This window comes from Rattus norvegicus, chromosome X (assembly GCF_036323735.1).
Source record: "Rattus norvegicus strain BN/NHsdMcwi chromosome X, GRCr8, whole genome shotgun sequence".
NCBI lineage: Eukaryota > Metazoa > Chordata > Mammalia > Rodentia > Muridae > Rattus > Rattus norvegicus.
This window is the reverse complement of record NC_086039.1, coordinates 38,042,417-38,059,575: the sequence shown is the minus strand read 5'-3', so window position 1 is coordinate 38,059,575 and position 17,159 is coordinate 38,042,417. Positions and strand designations below refer to the sequence as shown.

The following is a 17,159-nucleotide window of genomic DNA, read 5'->3' as shown; positions in this document are numbered from 1 at the left end:
CAAGCAGAGCAGTCCCTTTATATGCCAGCTGCACCTGGTAGTGGCAAGTGATGACATAAGCTATTGCTAGGTCCCTAAGGAGCATGGCAGAACCATCTGTAAGCTAACACTTTTGAGTTTGCATCATTCTATGAAATTAGTTTTATTAATTCATATTCACCCTTTAGATTTGAGCCAAATTGGTATTATTTAATTTTTGTGCCTGTGTTATTTGCCATATAGCTCAATGAAGGTATTTTATTAAGGTTTCTAAAGTCAGGGGCTAGATGTAACTCAGTGGTAAAATGCTTGTCTGGCATGCTAGAGCCCCTGGGTTCAATCCCCGGTACAGGAAAAAATAATTTCCAAAATCAGAAATCACGATACTAATAAGACAATTACTATGGTAAATATTCTACTCTGAGCACAGGAAATATTTTCAAATGTTTCGAATCATAGTGTTCAGGTTATAGGTGCTTATTTCTTCATCACTGGTGAAACGAGCCAATTCAAGCTACATTAGATTATATTAAAGGCAGGTTTATCGGGAAGCTGCTCTTGGGTGAGTTCACTGGATTGAGGCCAGGGAAGTCGCCATAGGGGAAGGGGGGCAGTGAAAAGAGAGAAAGGGAGTGTGTGTGTGCGTGAACACACACACACACACACACGGGGGGGGAAGAGGAAGGAGAAGAGAAGGGGGGAGAAAGGGGAAGAGAAGGAGAAGAGAAGAGAAGAGAAGGGAAGGGAAGGGAAGGGAAGGGGAGGGGAGGGGAGGGAAGGGAGGGGAAGAAAAGAGAAGAGAAGAGAAGAGAAGAGAAGAGAAGAGAAGAGAAGAGAAGAGAAGAGAAGAGGAGAAGAGAAAGCAGGAGAGAGACCACAATGTTTGGATTATATAGTGAGGAGCCTCTGGGTACGGGCAGCCCAGCCCCTGGGCTGGAAAGTTCAAGGGTCAGGGCTGGGTATGCTAGGAAGGGATTGGGGGATGCTGGAAAAACCTAGAGGCCAGATCTACTTTGTTATGTAAAATATGCACCTCAATCATTTGTCCCTGGGTCTGAAACCACACAGTAAGGAACACTGAAATATAAAGCTATAATCACACTGTCAGGAGAATATTGGAGATTTATCTTTATAAAGATGGAGTATAGGGGATGGTAATTGAACTTAGAGCCTCACACCAGAGAAGCACACACTGTACCAACTGATCACCTCGCTCCTGGGATTTGTCTTTAATCCATATGTTCCTGGGTAGCCATCTTAGCTACTGGACGATTGGGCCCAGGCAAAGTTCTGACAACTCAGTGTTGCTTGGTTACAGTAGGCAGAATGGGCCTGAGTGATAAACAGCATGCAGGAACTTTGACAACTGGGAAAGCTCAGAAAGGAGGCTTATCTTGTGGGAACAAAGTTTAGATCAGACCAAGGCTTGTTACTGAGCTGACCAAATCACTTAGTTTTTTGAAGAATGTAAAGTTTTTTAAAATTGCAAATAAAAATCACTGAATGCTCTTCTAGAAAGATGTAATGAGTGAATCAGTTATTTGCTGGTATAATAATTTGACATCAAGTGTCTTCTTACACATCCCAGCCCCCTTGGAGGGATGACTCACAAAACTTGTATTTTCTGGATTTGAAAAAGTGTGTCCTTGTCAGTTGCCCTGTGTTAATTGTTATTTGGAACCAGTAGAGCCAGGCTAGCAGGATCTGTTAATGTCACTTTAAAAGAAAGGCAAACTGCCATGGGGAAGGTCACCTTCCCCAAGTAGACCCCCAAAGCCAACTGGTTGAGTAGGGAATGTGGCTTTTTTACGTAAGAGCAGGCAGCTGGAGCTAGGGCAGAAGTACCAGCAGGAAAGCAGGACTTGGATAGAGCGGGGAAGGAAGCAGGCAGTGAGAACCATGTGGGGAGAGGGAATGGCAGACAAGTCCAGTTAAGTTAGAGGGTAGTTGAGTCTGCCTGAGCAAAAGACCCAACAGCTTTAAACTTACAGATGTCTCCATGTCTTAATTATTAAACTTGAAGCAGAATCGTGAAAACCCCACTATATATATATACATATATATACATATATATACATATATATATTCTCTCTCTCTGTCTCTGTCTCTCTCTGTCTCTCTCTGTCTGTCTCTCTCTCTCTCTCTCTCTCTCTCTCTCTCTCTCTCTCTCTCTCTCTCTCTCTCTCTTGCACATACATACACACACAAAGGTTGATTAAATTTTCTATTCCTATACCGAAACCCAAACAGACCACAGTGTTTCATATTTAATGTCTTTTCCTATTTGATATGTAGTTAATAAACAAAAAGGTAGGACCAGGCATAGTGGTATATACCTTTAATCCTACTACTCAGGAAGCAGAAGCAGATATATCTGTGAGTTCAAAGCCAACCTGGTCTACATAGTGAGTTCTTGAACATTGAGGGCTGCATAGTAATACTCTGCCACAATAAATGATAAATACTAATGGAAACATCACCCTTTATTATGGAAAATAATAATCGCTGGGAATCTTCAAGTAATATTAATTTAGGGGCACATGGAGCTTGATGAACATACTCTTTCATTGTGTGATATTATTTCATGTAGTTGGGGACATTTAGGGACCCTGGTACAGATCCTTAAGTTTCAATATTCTTCACTTCTGTAATTGTTAGGATTGAAATACCCCCATCCTCACATTTCCAGATGTTTTCCTACTACAGGGGATTGACAATATCACTCCAATTGGAAATCATTGCATTTCTTCTCATGGGGAGTAGGGGTGTTTTTTGTTGTTGTTGTTGTTGTTGTTGTTGTTGTTGTTGTTGTTTGAGGGGAACTCAGTTGACAATTTATACATTGTCTACCCTGTAAGAATTATAACAGTGCTTAGTTTACCTTTTCTGTCTCAACAGAATTTATAACAAAACTTGGAATTATATTAGAGCATGCTAGTACTTCAGAGGAGGGAAGGTCTAAGTTGCAGACCTCACTGACCAGGAACTTTCAGGCCCTTTACTCTGCTGGCCCCTAAAAGGCATGGTATGTGCCCTGATGTGCCCATGCCTATAAGTGGGAACATTCAGTCTGTGCTGTCTGATCATCAAGGCTCTGTTTTTCTCTTCCCCTTGTCGTCACGGAAAGTTAAGAAATGTTACTTCATCTCCCTCAGGCTCAGCTTCCTCATCTAGAGACTGGGGTAAAAGTACTGCTCAACTCAAAAGGCTAGTGCTGGAATTCAAAATAATAGACATTAAGTGTCTTTCATAGTGCCTGGATGTGACAGCTAATTAATTAATTAATGTATTATATGATTAATAATAATGCTGGTGGTGTTAGTAATCAGTTGCCATATTATTAATAATCACACCATTAAAGAAAACCTTGGCTACCACTTGTATTGTGTAAGAACTTTGCTCGATGGTCCAATAATTGTGTCACAAATGGCTCTTTTGGCAAAATAGCATTACTTTTGGACAGACGCGGTAGGCTTAATTCGTCCTTAGTGTAACAAAATAAATTACTAAGAAATGTAACATAGAGTTCCAAAATACTGAGTTCATAAGAATGTCATCTGGGAGTCACTGAATTCCAGAACCCAGAGATGCATCTGATCAACCCTTTTATTTGGGATAAATCATTTTGTATACTTATTTTGGGTGGAGTGAAAGTCTCAGTAATGTGAACAATGAGAATATTTACGTAGAGTTGGGATCTATCTTTTGTGGAATATTGCCAGACAACGCTGGTTTATTGGCCTCAAAGGAGTAATCAGATTTCTTAAAGCAAGAAACTGTAACTGATACTATCTTATTTCTACAGAACGTAGTGAAGCTGATGCGAGGTCTTCTCCAGTGTATGATGAGGCAGGTAGGTGAAATGTGACAAACTTGTACCTACACAACATTAGAGTATAACAGAAATACTTTGTGTACTTTCTCTTTTTAAAATTATCCTCAATAATTTTATTATGCTATAGAACCATTGTCTCAAAGGACAATTTCTTCAAAGACCCTCTTTCAGAGATTTCTGTGTATAAAAAAGAAAAACAATATTAAAACCACTCAGAAAGCCATGCACTACTTCTTATATATTCTGTGTGTTTTTACCTCAGATTGAGAGCTTGAGCCTTTAAAAGACAGTCATTATTGGGAATGAGTTAGTGGGTCAAGGCACCCATCACCAAGCCTTAAGGCCAGAGTTCAGTGCTGAGATCCACATGCTGGACGGACAGAAACAGTTTCCACAAGTTGTTCTCTAGCTTCACAGGGATGCCCACACACATACACGCACACACAAAAAGATAAGTAAGTTAAATCATTTCTTAAAATTGACATCATTTGCTGATATCCTCAGTGTAGGGTAGATGAAAGAGTTCATTGCCGTACTATACATAGACCCTTACACTAGACTCTGCACTGCTTCAGAGATGCATGTGATGCCATCCACCCTTCACTGGAATATCCAAAGACATTGTGCTTTTCAGTGTGTTAAGAAAAGAGAAGTTGAAATTTAGACAGGTTCTTTTCCTCCCCCTCGCTATGTCCTTGACAACCTACCATGTACCCCTGCTGAGAGTCTGTAGACAAGGATCCCTTTTGACCTCACCTGTGCAGAGCTTTCTAAAAACTCTGTGGGCTGAGGTATCTCCGTTAAAGGGGTAAGAAGACTCTTCACCGTGGCCCATATATAGCGGTCATTAGCAGCTACTTTCCATTCTCCTGGCTCGCAGAAATCACAGGTAAGAGAGGTCTAGTAGATCAGTGATTATCCCTAGATCTGACTTCTGCCAGCTGTGACCCTGTATACGTGTGTGGAGCCAATTTGCCTTCTTCGTCAGGTGGATAAAGTGGAGAAGTTCAAGCATACTCAGAGTACCAAGGACAGTCTACATGCCAAGTACAACACTGCCACATGCAGCACTGTGGTGGGTGATGACCAGTGGGGCCACCTCCAGGTGGATGCCACCTCCCTCTTCCTCCTGTTCCTGGCCCAGATGACTGCCTCAGGTAAGCCAGGGCCATTTGAGTGACAAATGAAAAAGTGAAGGGAGGAAATGTCCGTTGTAATATAACAAAATACCAAGATGGAGAAATTTAAGCAGAATGGAAGTTTATTTTCTCATTGCTCTAGAGGCTGAAGAGTCCAAGATCCCAACAAGTTCAGCTGTCTGCTAAGAGCTTCTTCCTCTAAAGAAGTAGAAACTCGTGTCTTCACATGGCAGATGAATTGAGAACTGAATGCTGTGTGAAGCCTCTTTCATAAAGGAGGACCCGCAGAGCCTAAACTCATATGGGCCGCCACATCTTAGTACTTTCACATTAGTAACACTGAATTTCAGAGAGACACATGCAGAACACACCAAGGTTACTACAAATATAGAATTAGTAGTAGGTTATGCAGAGGAAAAGCATACTTCCCTATGTGCATCTGTGTCTGTGGTATGGCAGGAAATAGAGGAGACTGGTCTAAGACCTGCAGGCAGAAATTCGCCTCTACCTGGGCATATGTACAGTTTTTGCTTTGTCTCACTGAAGGCTGGGGACAGTGCCACTGCTATTTCTGAGCTAGAATCTTTGTTTTGTCAGTATCTTCTCTGCATAAACAACATGCTCCAGAGGCACACGCCTTAGTCCCTTAGGTAGACCTGCGGTAGTGTAGCTCACTGCACTCCCTGTTTTTGCTGTTACTTCCCTTCTTCTTTCTGAGATTAGATATCAGCCGTGGGACTTACCTCAGAATTAACTGTTGATGCCCAGTAAGAAAAGTAAAGATGTGATTAAAAAAAAAGACTTATTTGTTAGCAAAATAATTGTTGAATCTAACTGGCAACTCTCTTTGTTGTAATATCCCTTCCCATCCTCACTGCTTTTCTTTATTAGGTTTGCGTATTATTTTTACCCTCGACGAAGTGGCCTTCATACAGAATCTTGTCTTCTACATAGAGGCTGCATATAAAGTTGCTGTAAGTTTCCATACTGAAGACTGGTAATTTTGGCCTCACCCTGTTCTTTTTTTTAAAGATTTTTTGAGACTATACTATAATTACATCATTTCCTCTGTCCCTTTTCTCCCTTCAAACCTTCCCATATACCACCTTTCTTTCAAATTCATGGCCTTTTTTCTCTAATTGTGTATACACACACACACACACACACACACACACACACACACACACATTTAATATATAAATATAACCTGCCCAACCTCTCTAATGTTATTTGTATGTATAATTAATTTCAGGACTGACCATTTCATGTTAGATAACCAATTGGTATGCTCTTTGCTGGGGAAGACTGTTTCTTCCATAGTCAGTATTCCCGAGTTGTCTGTAGTTCTTTATTGTTGAGGCTTCATGAGCCATTCCCCTTCTGTGCTAGCATGTCTATTGGTGTCTATTGGTGCCTTATTTGCTCAGGTCATGTTTCAGCAGCCATATTGGTTTTGATTCTTGTTGTATTTTGCTCTCTCCATCGTGTATGTTGCATTTTTGAAACAATATGTGATAGTTGAGTTTTTTTAATAAAAAGATAAATCGCCAAAATTTAGGTATACATGTATTGAGTCTTCTGTGTGACAGTATTCTGAATTAATTCATATCAATGGATCTTTAATTCTATGTATGTTCAGTGTGTCACTTTTGACCTTAGCCTCAGTTACTTGCTAAACATTATTTTTTAAATAAGAGGTAATGCTAAAAATAGCTTTTGAAATTATTTTAAGTAAGTCCAAAGGCATTGGCCAATTAGAGGGGTAACCCTTTGATTTTAAGGTAAGTAAAATAATTTGTTCACTGCAAACTGAGTTTGTTACAAATTAGTGCCTTTTAGAAATAAACCTTCAGGGTGTGTTTGTCTGTTTTATTCCATTTGAATATTTTCTTCTAAAATTCAGTACAGAGGTTACCTAGGCTGAAATTGATCAAGAACAAAATGTGAGTACATAAAGCCACAGTTGAGAGCCTTTCAGAAGCTACATTCATGTTTCATTGTATGTGTGCGAACATAAAGAAACTGCCTTTCCATAGTATTTCTCAACTACTCCCCCACATCTGATAGCTGCCCTTTTCTCCCCCAGGATTATGGAATGTGGGAACGTGGAGATAAGACCAATCAGGGCATTCCAGAATTGAATGCAAGCTCAGTGGGAATGGCCAAGGTGACATTTGCTCTCTTTGCTCTCTTTCTGTGTGTGTTTACTGCTTGGCCTGTTTCCCTTCTTTAGGAATTTGGATTTAATAGGATTAGTACTTCTTTTTTCAAAAGCCAGCAGTAAGTATACGAAATCGAAGTGGCACCTGTATCCCAGCCAAGTGAAATTAAAGGTCAAGAAAATAGATTTCCAAATCTGCATGTGACAGAAAAATAAGTATGTTCTGCCCTTACTATTTGGTGTGTCACCCATGTGTCCAAGGTCTTGCTATTAAGCTGTCCTCGTGATGGACAGTCCCCTCTCTAGGTCATGTTAAAGAGTATGAGATGTACATCTTTGAGTCTACAAGATCAGATAAGTAGCAATAATCAGTGAAGCTAGCCAGATCGAAAGCTAGCAGGGTGAAAGGGAGATAATAATAAGAATGCCAGGACCTTTCCCTGAAAGTTTTTCAACTCAAAATCATTTAGAACAATGCTCTTCTAGCCAGCACTGTAATATGTGACTTAAGTCCCAGCCTCTAGAGTACTGGGGCAGGATGGTGACTTCAACCCAGGAGTCTGGGGCCGACCAAACAGTACAGTGCATCTCTGTTCAAAAAAGGAGAAAGAGAAGGGAAGAGATGAGACAAGGCAGGACAGTGCATGAAGAATGAACAGAAGGTAAAAAGGAGAGTGACAGGAGAAGATTCTTAAAGCCAAACACCGTGTACCCATGGGGCACATCCAGCCTGTAAGCCAGTGGCGTGAAGCTCTTGCTATCACATTTAGTGTCCCTCCTTCCACCTCCTTCTCAACATGGCCTTGAACTGCTTAGACAGCATGAAGGCTCCAGAGCCACACAGTTTTAAAAGAAACAACGACTATGTTCTGTTTTAGCAAACTGACGGAAAATATACTTTTTTACAAAAAACCAATGTTCTCAATTAACCATGTAGTAAGTTAACTGCTAAAATAGGTGAAACAAAAGCCAATTCTGAGTTAATTTTAGTGCCCTACACATGTTGTTATAGACTTGTTAATATTCCATCTATTGGTAGAATATTAATTTCATATGAGGAAATATTTTCCTTCTTATTCATAGAATGAGTAGTGTCCTACTGAAAAGATCTGAACTACTAAAAATGAAGAGAGGCCATGACAATAGGACTCTAGTTAGATTTTAAAGACATTCTTCATTGCCATTAGGAGAAACATGTATGTTAGATTGCTTAATGAAAAAGAGTGCCACATTGGTATGCATGTGTGTTTATTAAAAAGAAAATAATTCTTACCTATTTTTGTAGGCAGCACTCGAAGCAATTGATGAACTAGATCTTTTTGGAGCCCATGGAGGACGCAAATCGGTGATCCATGTCCTGCCTGACGAAGTTGAGCACTGCCAGGTAACCAGTTAGAGCTTCAGAAAGTAAGGAAGAAGAATCCCTGGCCAGGAAAGGGTTGATCCCCACTCTGGTTACTGGTTTGACTTCTTTGTGATTCAGCTTCCTCATTCATAAGGCAAGCATTTACGTAGGCATCTTCTCTTCTGCCTCAGAGTAAGGATCAGAGTACATGAACCTGGGCAACTTGCCCAATTACTTTGTAGCCAGAAAGTACTATACACACATAAGCCATGATGATTCTCTGTGTGTTGAGCTAACAGCCAAAGCATCTTGGTTTTGCTAGAAGCAAAAATCTGTCATCTTTGTTGTTGTTGTTGTTGTTGTTGTTGTTGTTGTTGTTTTTAGTATATAAGTGGGTTTCTCACAGATTCATTTCCTGGGAGCTCTCCCATTCTAAATGGAGTGTCTCACTAGTGGTATTTCACTTGAGGTGAGGAGGCATCGTGTGCAGAGTGAGTGAGAGGAAAGATGAAATGAGAATCAAAGAGATGGCAAATTCATATCACAGAGAAAAATAATTGGGGCAGTGTAGGGGATGCCATTAAGCAAAGTCCTTATTTGGTAGCAAATGATCAAACTTAGTATGGACATCCTATATGCTGGGAGTAAGGTGAGTCAGATACCAAACCATGTATGATGGTGCATGCCTATAATCCCAGGAGGGAGAGGCAGGAGGACCAGAGTTCAAGCTTATCTTCCGCTACATAGAGAATTACTAAATTCAAGGCTAGCTTAAGGTATATAAGACCCTGTCTCCAAATAAACTAAACCCCAAACACTTGTAAATAGCTTCAATAGGAATTTGTGTTTCTAGGCTGAGAAACCCTGAAAAGGAGCAATTATAGCCATGTACTTTATAGTTGCACTTTGGTCAGTGAGGAATGGCATATGCTGTGCTATCAGTGTATGTTGTCTCTCATTGACCAGAATGTACCAGACAGCCTATACGTGTTTGTAAGTATTTATACAATGAGAAGTCATCTAATGCTTTATTTCTCAGACTATACCACTCAGTATTAAGTGATTCATTACTATAGTTAAAGAACTGAGCCAAGAATCAGTTGACTCTAAAAAGGTTTTTTTCTGAAGGGTTCCATTCAACTTAACTCTACCTTCCAGTTCATTCCATTTCCCCCGCCAAGCATAGTTCTTAATGAGGTATCCAGTGTTTTCTTAGAGTTTACATGAATAGAGGAATAATGATATGTGGCTTAATAGATATATAGTCTAGTGGTAAAATAATAAGCTGGGTTAGAATCCTAGCTTGAGCACTTACTGACTGCTTGACCTTGGGCTTGAATCCTGTATCTCAGAGTTCTTGTGTATTAAATTGGCATAATACCACATCTCCATCTTCATATGGAGGATTTAATGAGCTCAGGTTTGCAGGTGTCTAGCCTATGTTTGTACACATACTAGATCTCAAAATTAGCTCCCTTACTCTCCCCAATGTTTCCTTATAATTCTAACCTCCTAATTTTATAGTTCTTAATCTAGCTATTGTTGAAGTCATTATTATAGTACCTCTGATAACCTTTAAAAGATTCTGGAACTAAACTAATTATCAGTATTCTGTCTGACCACTCATGAAATCTTCTGAATTTTCCTCCTCTGTAAAACACTAACTTACCTAATTCATGTGAACCCATTCCTCTGTCCTGGGCCTGTATGAGTGTCCCTGTCTGGTTTCTGTCTTCATGACCAAAACAGCTTGACTGCTGACACAAATGGCCCTGTAGTGCCTCCCCATCAGTGGACATGGAAAGAAGGTAGATGAGAAGTTCCTAATGAGACTATATCGTATTCCCTTCAACTCCCTTTCCTCTTCTAAGGAAGAGGGATCACTGTTTGTGTGACTAGGTAAACAAGGTGGCCAGCAGATGTCATGTTGATAAGACCAAGTCCTTCTCCAAATAGACAAACTCATGTGCATGTTTTCTTGAGGCAAAGGTGACGATCCCTAGATCATGCCTCTCTAGCTTAAACACTTCTTTGTTTTTTATTCAGTCAATTCTTTTCTCCATGTTGCCGAGAGCATCAACATCTAAAGAAATCGATGCTGGACTTCTTTCTATTATTTCTTTCCCGGCCTTTGCAGTAGAAGATGTGCACCTTGTGAATGTGACCAAAAATGAAATTATTTCCAAGCTTCAGGTAAGCATTGGCTGTGTTAGTGCCCTGCGTTCAGCATTAAATGCCACACTCCTGTGATAGCATGGGACAGCTCATTCTAGAATGACTCACAGGGTATGTCCAAAGTAGAACCTACAGGCAAGAAAGAGCACAAAGTCTGACTGATTAAGGAACTTGAGTTTCTTCTAAAATAACACAACTTGCAATCAAGCAGCTTCCTTTTAACTCCAGTCCTTATCTTCACTGTATCTCTAAGACAGGGCCGTACTTGAATAATTAACCCTTTAGAGGTTATAGGAAGATTCATTGAGAATCGCCTGAAAACTCTATAGACCTTGCCAAACAAAATGGCATATCCAAGTGCTTGCTGTGCAAGCATGAGGACCTGAGGTCAGATTCCCAACACCCATTTAAAAATCTAAACACAGCAGGACACATCTCTAATTCCAGCACTGGGGAAGGAGAGATGGGCAGATCCCTAATGTTTGCTGGCCAGCCTGACCAGCTGAATTGGTCAGCTCCAGGTCAGTTAGAGACCCTATGTCAAAACAATAAGGTGGACAAGGATTGAGGAAAACAGCTGACATCAACCTCTAGTCTACATATACACACAGATGCACATGCATATACTTCAATACATACACATGCACACACACATACATACATGCAAAAGAATAATACAGAAATTACAGTTCTGACTAATGGGTAAAGAAAATATAATACACACACACACACAAAATGGAGTATTATTAATTTATAAGAAGAATAGGTATTTCATTTTCAGGAACATGGATAGACCTGAAGATCATCATGTTGGAAAAAACATGTCAGAAACCAGCAAAGGGAGAGAGGAATAAATTAATAAGGAGAAGAAAGATGAGTATTGCATGTTTTTGATAACATGGAATGTACACACACATCACATAAAAGGAGAAAGGTTGACTTTGAAGAAAAGAAGCCAGTAGATGGAAAAGGGGAGACAAGAAAGTAATAATAGGTAAATAAGAGCAAAGTATTATGACAGTCTCATAAAAATATAAAGTATTTTGAAATGATTTTATTATGAGATATAATGAAATACTTTTGTATGCTAATAAAAATTTGAATCGTGAAAATCCATTACTACATTCAGTGAAATGTAGTAACGAATCACTAAGCTGAGGTAATGTTATATTCTCAACAAGTAGAAATCTATAAAATTATCCATGAATTTAATTTTCCTAAGTCAAAGCTTACATGCTGCTGTCCCACATAATATTCTATAAGAAATGCCTTTGTCCCTTGGAAACTAAGCAATCGAAGAGTCTCCAATCATATTCTCAAAAGAAAGCAACTGGGCGAGTCAGGCTCTGCAGAGCAAAGGGAATGATTTAGGTAGCTCCACTCGAAAGGGCTAATTTAATGTGATTAAAGGGCATTGCATCTATATCAAATCCCTGGGATAATTCCCAGAACAACATAGAACTTGGACAGGCCCCCAGGACAAATAATAGCCAAGCCTGCCAGGACAGCACCACCCCTAGAAGAAACTGAGAGAGGCATCCAAAACTGCCAGCCAGGGATTAGGGACATCAGATAAGACACCATTGCACCCAGCCTCCTTTCTTGACAACAAGGAAGCTGGAGAGGAGCCCTGGCATATGCAGCCGGTAAAACAGCTACCACATAATGAGTGCAGGAAGCCCTTTTCCCACACCTCTACCTCATAACCCCTTCCCCCTCTTCCATGCCTTGCCAGGCCTCTGAAATAGACCCTCTTTAACATGCACAGCTCACATGCACTGAGACTGCAGAGAAGCCTTTTAGCTTTCCAGGTATACACACAGGAGTTAGCCATTCCAAATATCAGTGGCTTCTTCACCTCATGAGGATATCTTCACATCTACATCTGATACTGAAAGAATGGCCACTCACTGCATTCTTGATAATGATACTTGCAGCCCCTCCCTGGACTGTGATGGAATGCTTCTTTATTCTCTTTTGAGTGCAATCAAGTCTGAATTTGCTTTGCTTGGTATTTAAAAGAGAACTCTTTACATTAAAGCAAATAACACTGGTCCATATTCTCCCTGAAAGATTCATGGGAAAGAAGTTGAAGGACTGACTTGATTTGAAATAAAAAGACAAAGGAAATTTCTTTTGATTTCATCAGCTCTACTTTTCTTCAATTTACCAGGGGCGTTACGGATGCTGTCGCTTCCTTCGGGATGGTTATAAAACCCCAAGAGAGGTTGTATTTAAATATTGTTTCTTATGTTCCTTACCTGCTCTATATCTGCTTGCCACAGTGTCATTCTCCCTCTACTGATTATAATTATATGTTGAATGTTGGAAAGGAAAGTATTAATTTTAGAGTCAGAAAGCCTGAAATTATATAGAAAAGACTGATCATCAGGTCAAGCAGTAATGAAAAAGCAGCTTGTAAATCAAGGACAAGTAAGTGTAGCCTACATGTTATTTTTTGAAAGATCGTCTGTAGCCTTCTCCTTGAGTTTTATTGCCTAGTGCTAATATAGTGATATAAATGAAACAGCTGGATCATCTGCCAAGGTTTGCGATAGGCAAATTGCTCTTTCTTAGAAAGGTAGGGTAGTTCAATGTAATCAAATACCGAGGAATCCTGTGTGTATTTCTAATTTAGTTTCTTAAAATTTTTCTCAAACTAGCATTTCCCTATGATAGGAGATTCCCAATCATAGCAGCCTATAAGCTGTATTGACTGAGACAGGCAAGGGAAACTCAGTGGGGCACAGTGGCATTGCATATGACATCTAGCATTCTTTTCTAAAAGTTTTGGTGTATTTGGTTCTAGGACCCACACCGATTGCATTATGACCCTGCTGAACTTAAGCTTTTTGAAAACATTGAATGTGAATGGCCTGTGTTCTGGACTTATTTAATCATAGATGGAGTCTTCAATGGTGATGCTGTTCAGGTGAGGAAATGCTGGATATTTAGTCATAAGCCTTTTCATCCCACTGGTAGGCTGATGACTATTAGCATAGAATTATTAAGAATTCATTTCATCGTTTCAGTTACCTGTTGCCATTTTCAAAACCTTTCTAAAGCCTAGCGAATTAAAGCAACAGCTGTTTTATTGATTTGTTTATAATCTGTTATTTGGGCAGAGCCAGATTGTCTCTCCTTTTCCCCTTGTCACATAGAATAGTTCATAGGGCTAGAGGACCTACTAAGATAGCTCCACTCACGTGGCTGGTAAGTGACATCTGGCCACCAGCTAAGGCCAAATGCTCAGCTGAGCTCTGAGCTGTGGCGGTAGTTTGATTGCTCTCCATGTACTTCACTTGGGCTTCTCACAGCAGTAGTTATTACACTTTTCACACTGTAGTCTTTTCCCCGAGAATGTAAAAGCACAGGCTGCCAAGCTTTCTTAGTCTATTACAGAACTGGCAAAGTGTCACCCTCACATGGCCAGTAAAATGGCTGTCGCATATTCAAGAGTTGGGGTCAGGGAGACTGGACAAGGACATGAGTGCTAGGAGGCATAGTTCTGTCCATCTCAGACAGGTATTCCTTTCATTACTGTGAGATCAGTGGGCTTTGCTGCTGTTAGTGATACCCTCAGATACCAGTTTGTTTAGTATATCAACCACCTCACTGTCTCCCAACCTTCACTCCCTGTTCTCTCCATTCTCTACACCCGAGCCATAGGGACTCCATTAAAAGACAAAAGTTAGATTATGTGCTGTCCTGTAGTCACCTTTCTATTGCTATGACAAAGTATCTGAGATAAGTTAAAAAGAGGAAGAATTCCTTTTGGCTCACTGTTTCAGAGGTTTCAGCTCCTGGTTGGTTTGGGCCTCATTTCTTTTGGACCTTTAGTATGGTATTATGTTGTGGTAGGTATCCTATAGCAGAAGATAACTATTCACTTCATGTCAACCAAAAACCAGGGTATATGCTGAGGAAGAAGCTAGGGTCCCAGTACACTCTCCCAAGGGTATAACCCCAAAGACTTACTTTCTCCAGCTAGTCTCTCTGTGCTCATCTCTACCTACCACTCAGTAGTGCCACTGGTACCAGGATCTCAGTCTGGCTTCTCATATATGATATGTATGTATTTATAAAGACAGTGGAAAAACTTGAAGCTTTATATTAGGTTTGAATAAGGTAAAGGTAAGTAAGCAGTCAAAACAAAAAAGCAAGCTCAAATGACAGGATACAATATCTTTTGTTACTTCATTACTTCATTACTCTATTTTGTTTTATAATGCTCCCTATTTATGCTGTGTCTTCTAATTGTCATATTATTTAGATTTTTTTTGGCACTATAAGGGATCAACCCAAGTCTTGGGTTTTCATGCAAGGTAAATAAATACTTTACTACTCATCTACATGTCTAGCCTGTGTGTGTATGTGTGTTATGCTACTTGAGCTGACAATGCTCCCCACAAGAACCATAGACTAATGAAAACCCCAGTACCAGGAATGAGAAACCTCCTTTCAAATGATTAGCCAGAGTCTAAGCAACTCCCACAGCAACATAGACTAGTTATTGATGGAGCCCTCGCTTTCCTCTCAGGAGTCGAGGGCAAGCTTCTGTTGTTGAGGACAGCTCCCACTTAGGACACAGAGCTTGGATGTCTTGACCTGAATCTGACCTAAAAGCCTCCATGCTCAGTCTTGCTTCCTTGTTGACATTTTAAAATGTTATAATTGTGGCCATGCTTTGCCATCCATACATTTAAAATGATCAGAAAATGAGATCTGGAAGTGTAATTGACTGAGTTCTCCAAAAAGCCATGCTTAAATAGCTGGTGGCTGGCGACGCTGTGCCCTACTTTTTTCCTCTTTTGTGATGTTTGTTAGCACCACCCTTTCAGTGTAGAGGGAACGTTTGCTTCAGAAGCTTTCATTATAATGAGTGCGGCATCCTTACACTTGGTGTGGATGGAGCATACTACATGCATTTCCTTTTTTCTCACATTCGATTTTTGTAACAAATCAATCTTTGTTGCTCCCCCACGTGTGTGTGTGTGTGTGTGTGTGTGTGTGTGTGTGTGTGTGTGTGTGTGTGTTGCTGAGGATGAAACTCAAGACCTTGCATTATAGGCAGCCACTACCACCAAACCACAATACCAACCCCAGCAAAGATTTCCTAACCAATAAACATTGTATGTATGTATGCATAGTATGTACATGATCATGTATGTGTGTAGAGGATGCTCATGTGTGAACACCAAATGTTGATGTTTGGTATCTTCTTTATTTGCTTTCTACTTCTCTTTGCCTTATTTTTGAGATAGACTCTTTCACTAATACAGCTCATCAATTCAGGTAAACTGACTGGCCAGTGAGCTTTAGGGATCCATTTGTTCTGCATCTCCTACCTTTGGGGTCATAAATGTGCCACCAGGCCTTTTATGTGGATTCCAGGGGCACAGAGTTGGGTCCTCAGAGTTGCACGTTGCTCACTTGAGCCATCTCCCCAGGCCCTTGAGCAACGAGAAAGGGGGGGGGGAGGGAGGGAGGAAGAGGAGCAGCAGCAGGAGGAGGAAGAGGAAGAGGAGGAGGAAGAAGAAGGAGGAAGAGGAGAGGGGAGAGGAAAGGAAGAAAGAAAAGAAAAGAAAAAAGGGTGCTACTACTTTGGCAAAAACAGAATATGTTGCCCAAATTGGAGTTTCCACCCCAAGATGTTTAAAACTTGTTTGGTAAGGCAAATATGTGAAAACATAAGAGTAAATTATTGAAATGAGAGTGGCATGAAAGTCAGTACTGTGGAAAGTTTGAAGACCAAACAGCTATTTTCTCAGGGGCTGCCCTTGCCCTCAGCCTTGAAACATGGCACGTGAGGCTTGGCTCAGGGACTAAAGAGCAATGATGTCTTCCTTCTCCTAACATTACTGTCAGCCAGTCACTGTTCTTCTATAGCCAAGCATTTGTAGCCCAAAGGCCTGTTGTGTACTGTTTTCTAAGCTGTGCTGCCATTGCATCATTAACTGCCAGACCTCTGTCACACTAAAGATGCCGGGGCTGTTTTTCAGGTCCAGGAATACCGAGAAGCCCTGGAAGGAATATTAATCAGAGGCAAAGATGGGATCCACTTGGTGCCAGAGCTCTATGCCATCCCACCAGACAAGGTAACCAGATGGCACCAAGCCCCTGTGGGGCTCATCTAGACTGAGTGAGTTAGGGCTTGGCTTTTTTGGTATTCTTTATCCACCTTTAAGGACACATGACCTCTTTTTCTCTAGAAGTGGTTTCTGAAAGCTAGCTTTCCTTTTTATCATAAGGAATTATAGCTTTGAGGAACATGTGGAACATACTTGACCATGGATGTCCTAGGGAGGCAGTAGCTAAAGACCTTGGAGCATACCTGTTCCTGGTCTGTGTTTGAATCAGGCCCATACACACATGACCAAAGGAAATGAAAGCCCCTGGAACCTGTCCAACCTAGGAATCCACCTAGGGACCAGACCCCAGGTTCTGGCCATTCACACAAAGCCACACCACTTCCTAATGGGTAGTGCACTTTGCAGTTAGTAGAAGTGTCTACACATTGGATGC

The 17,159-nt window shown here is 40.6% G+C and overlaps 1 protein-coding gene across 5 annotated transcripts in view; it reads left to right on the top strand.

Moving 5' to 3' along the window:
* Window positions 1-17,159, top strand: part of Phka2 (phosphorylase kinase regulatory subunit alpha 2) — a 123,028-nt gene that overhangs the window by 43,081 nt on the left and 62,788 nt on the right. For 4 of the 5 annotated variants that reach the window (XR_005498059.2, XM_008773195.4, NM_001395639.1 and 1 more), the window contains exons 3-11: window positions 3,785-3,832; window positions 4,803-4,971; window positions 5,845-5,927; window positions 7,040-7,120; window positions 8,400-8,498; window positions 10,506-10,652; window positions 12,808-12,861; window positions 13,444-13,566; window positions 16,637-16,732. Coding sequence is in view for 4 of the 5 variants with exons in the window: in XM_008773195.4 (XP_008771417.1) it covers window positions 3,785-3,832; window positions 4,803-4,971; window positions 5,845-5,927; window positions 7,040-7,120; window positions 8,400-8,498; window positions 10,506-10,652; window positions 12,808-12,861; window positions 13,444-13,566; window positions 16,637-16,732 (900 nt within the window). In the remaining variant the exon portion in view is untranslated. The remainder of the gene's footprint in view (window positions 1-3,784; window positions 3,833-4,802; window positions 4,972-5,844; window positions 5,928-7,039; window positions 7,121-8,399; window positions 8,499-10,505; window positions 10,653-12,807; window positions 12,862-13,443; window positions 13,567-16,636; window positions 16,733-17,159) is intronic. The other variant, XM_008773197.4, reaches the window with a different exon arrangement.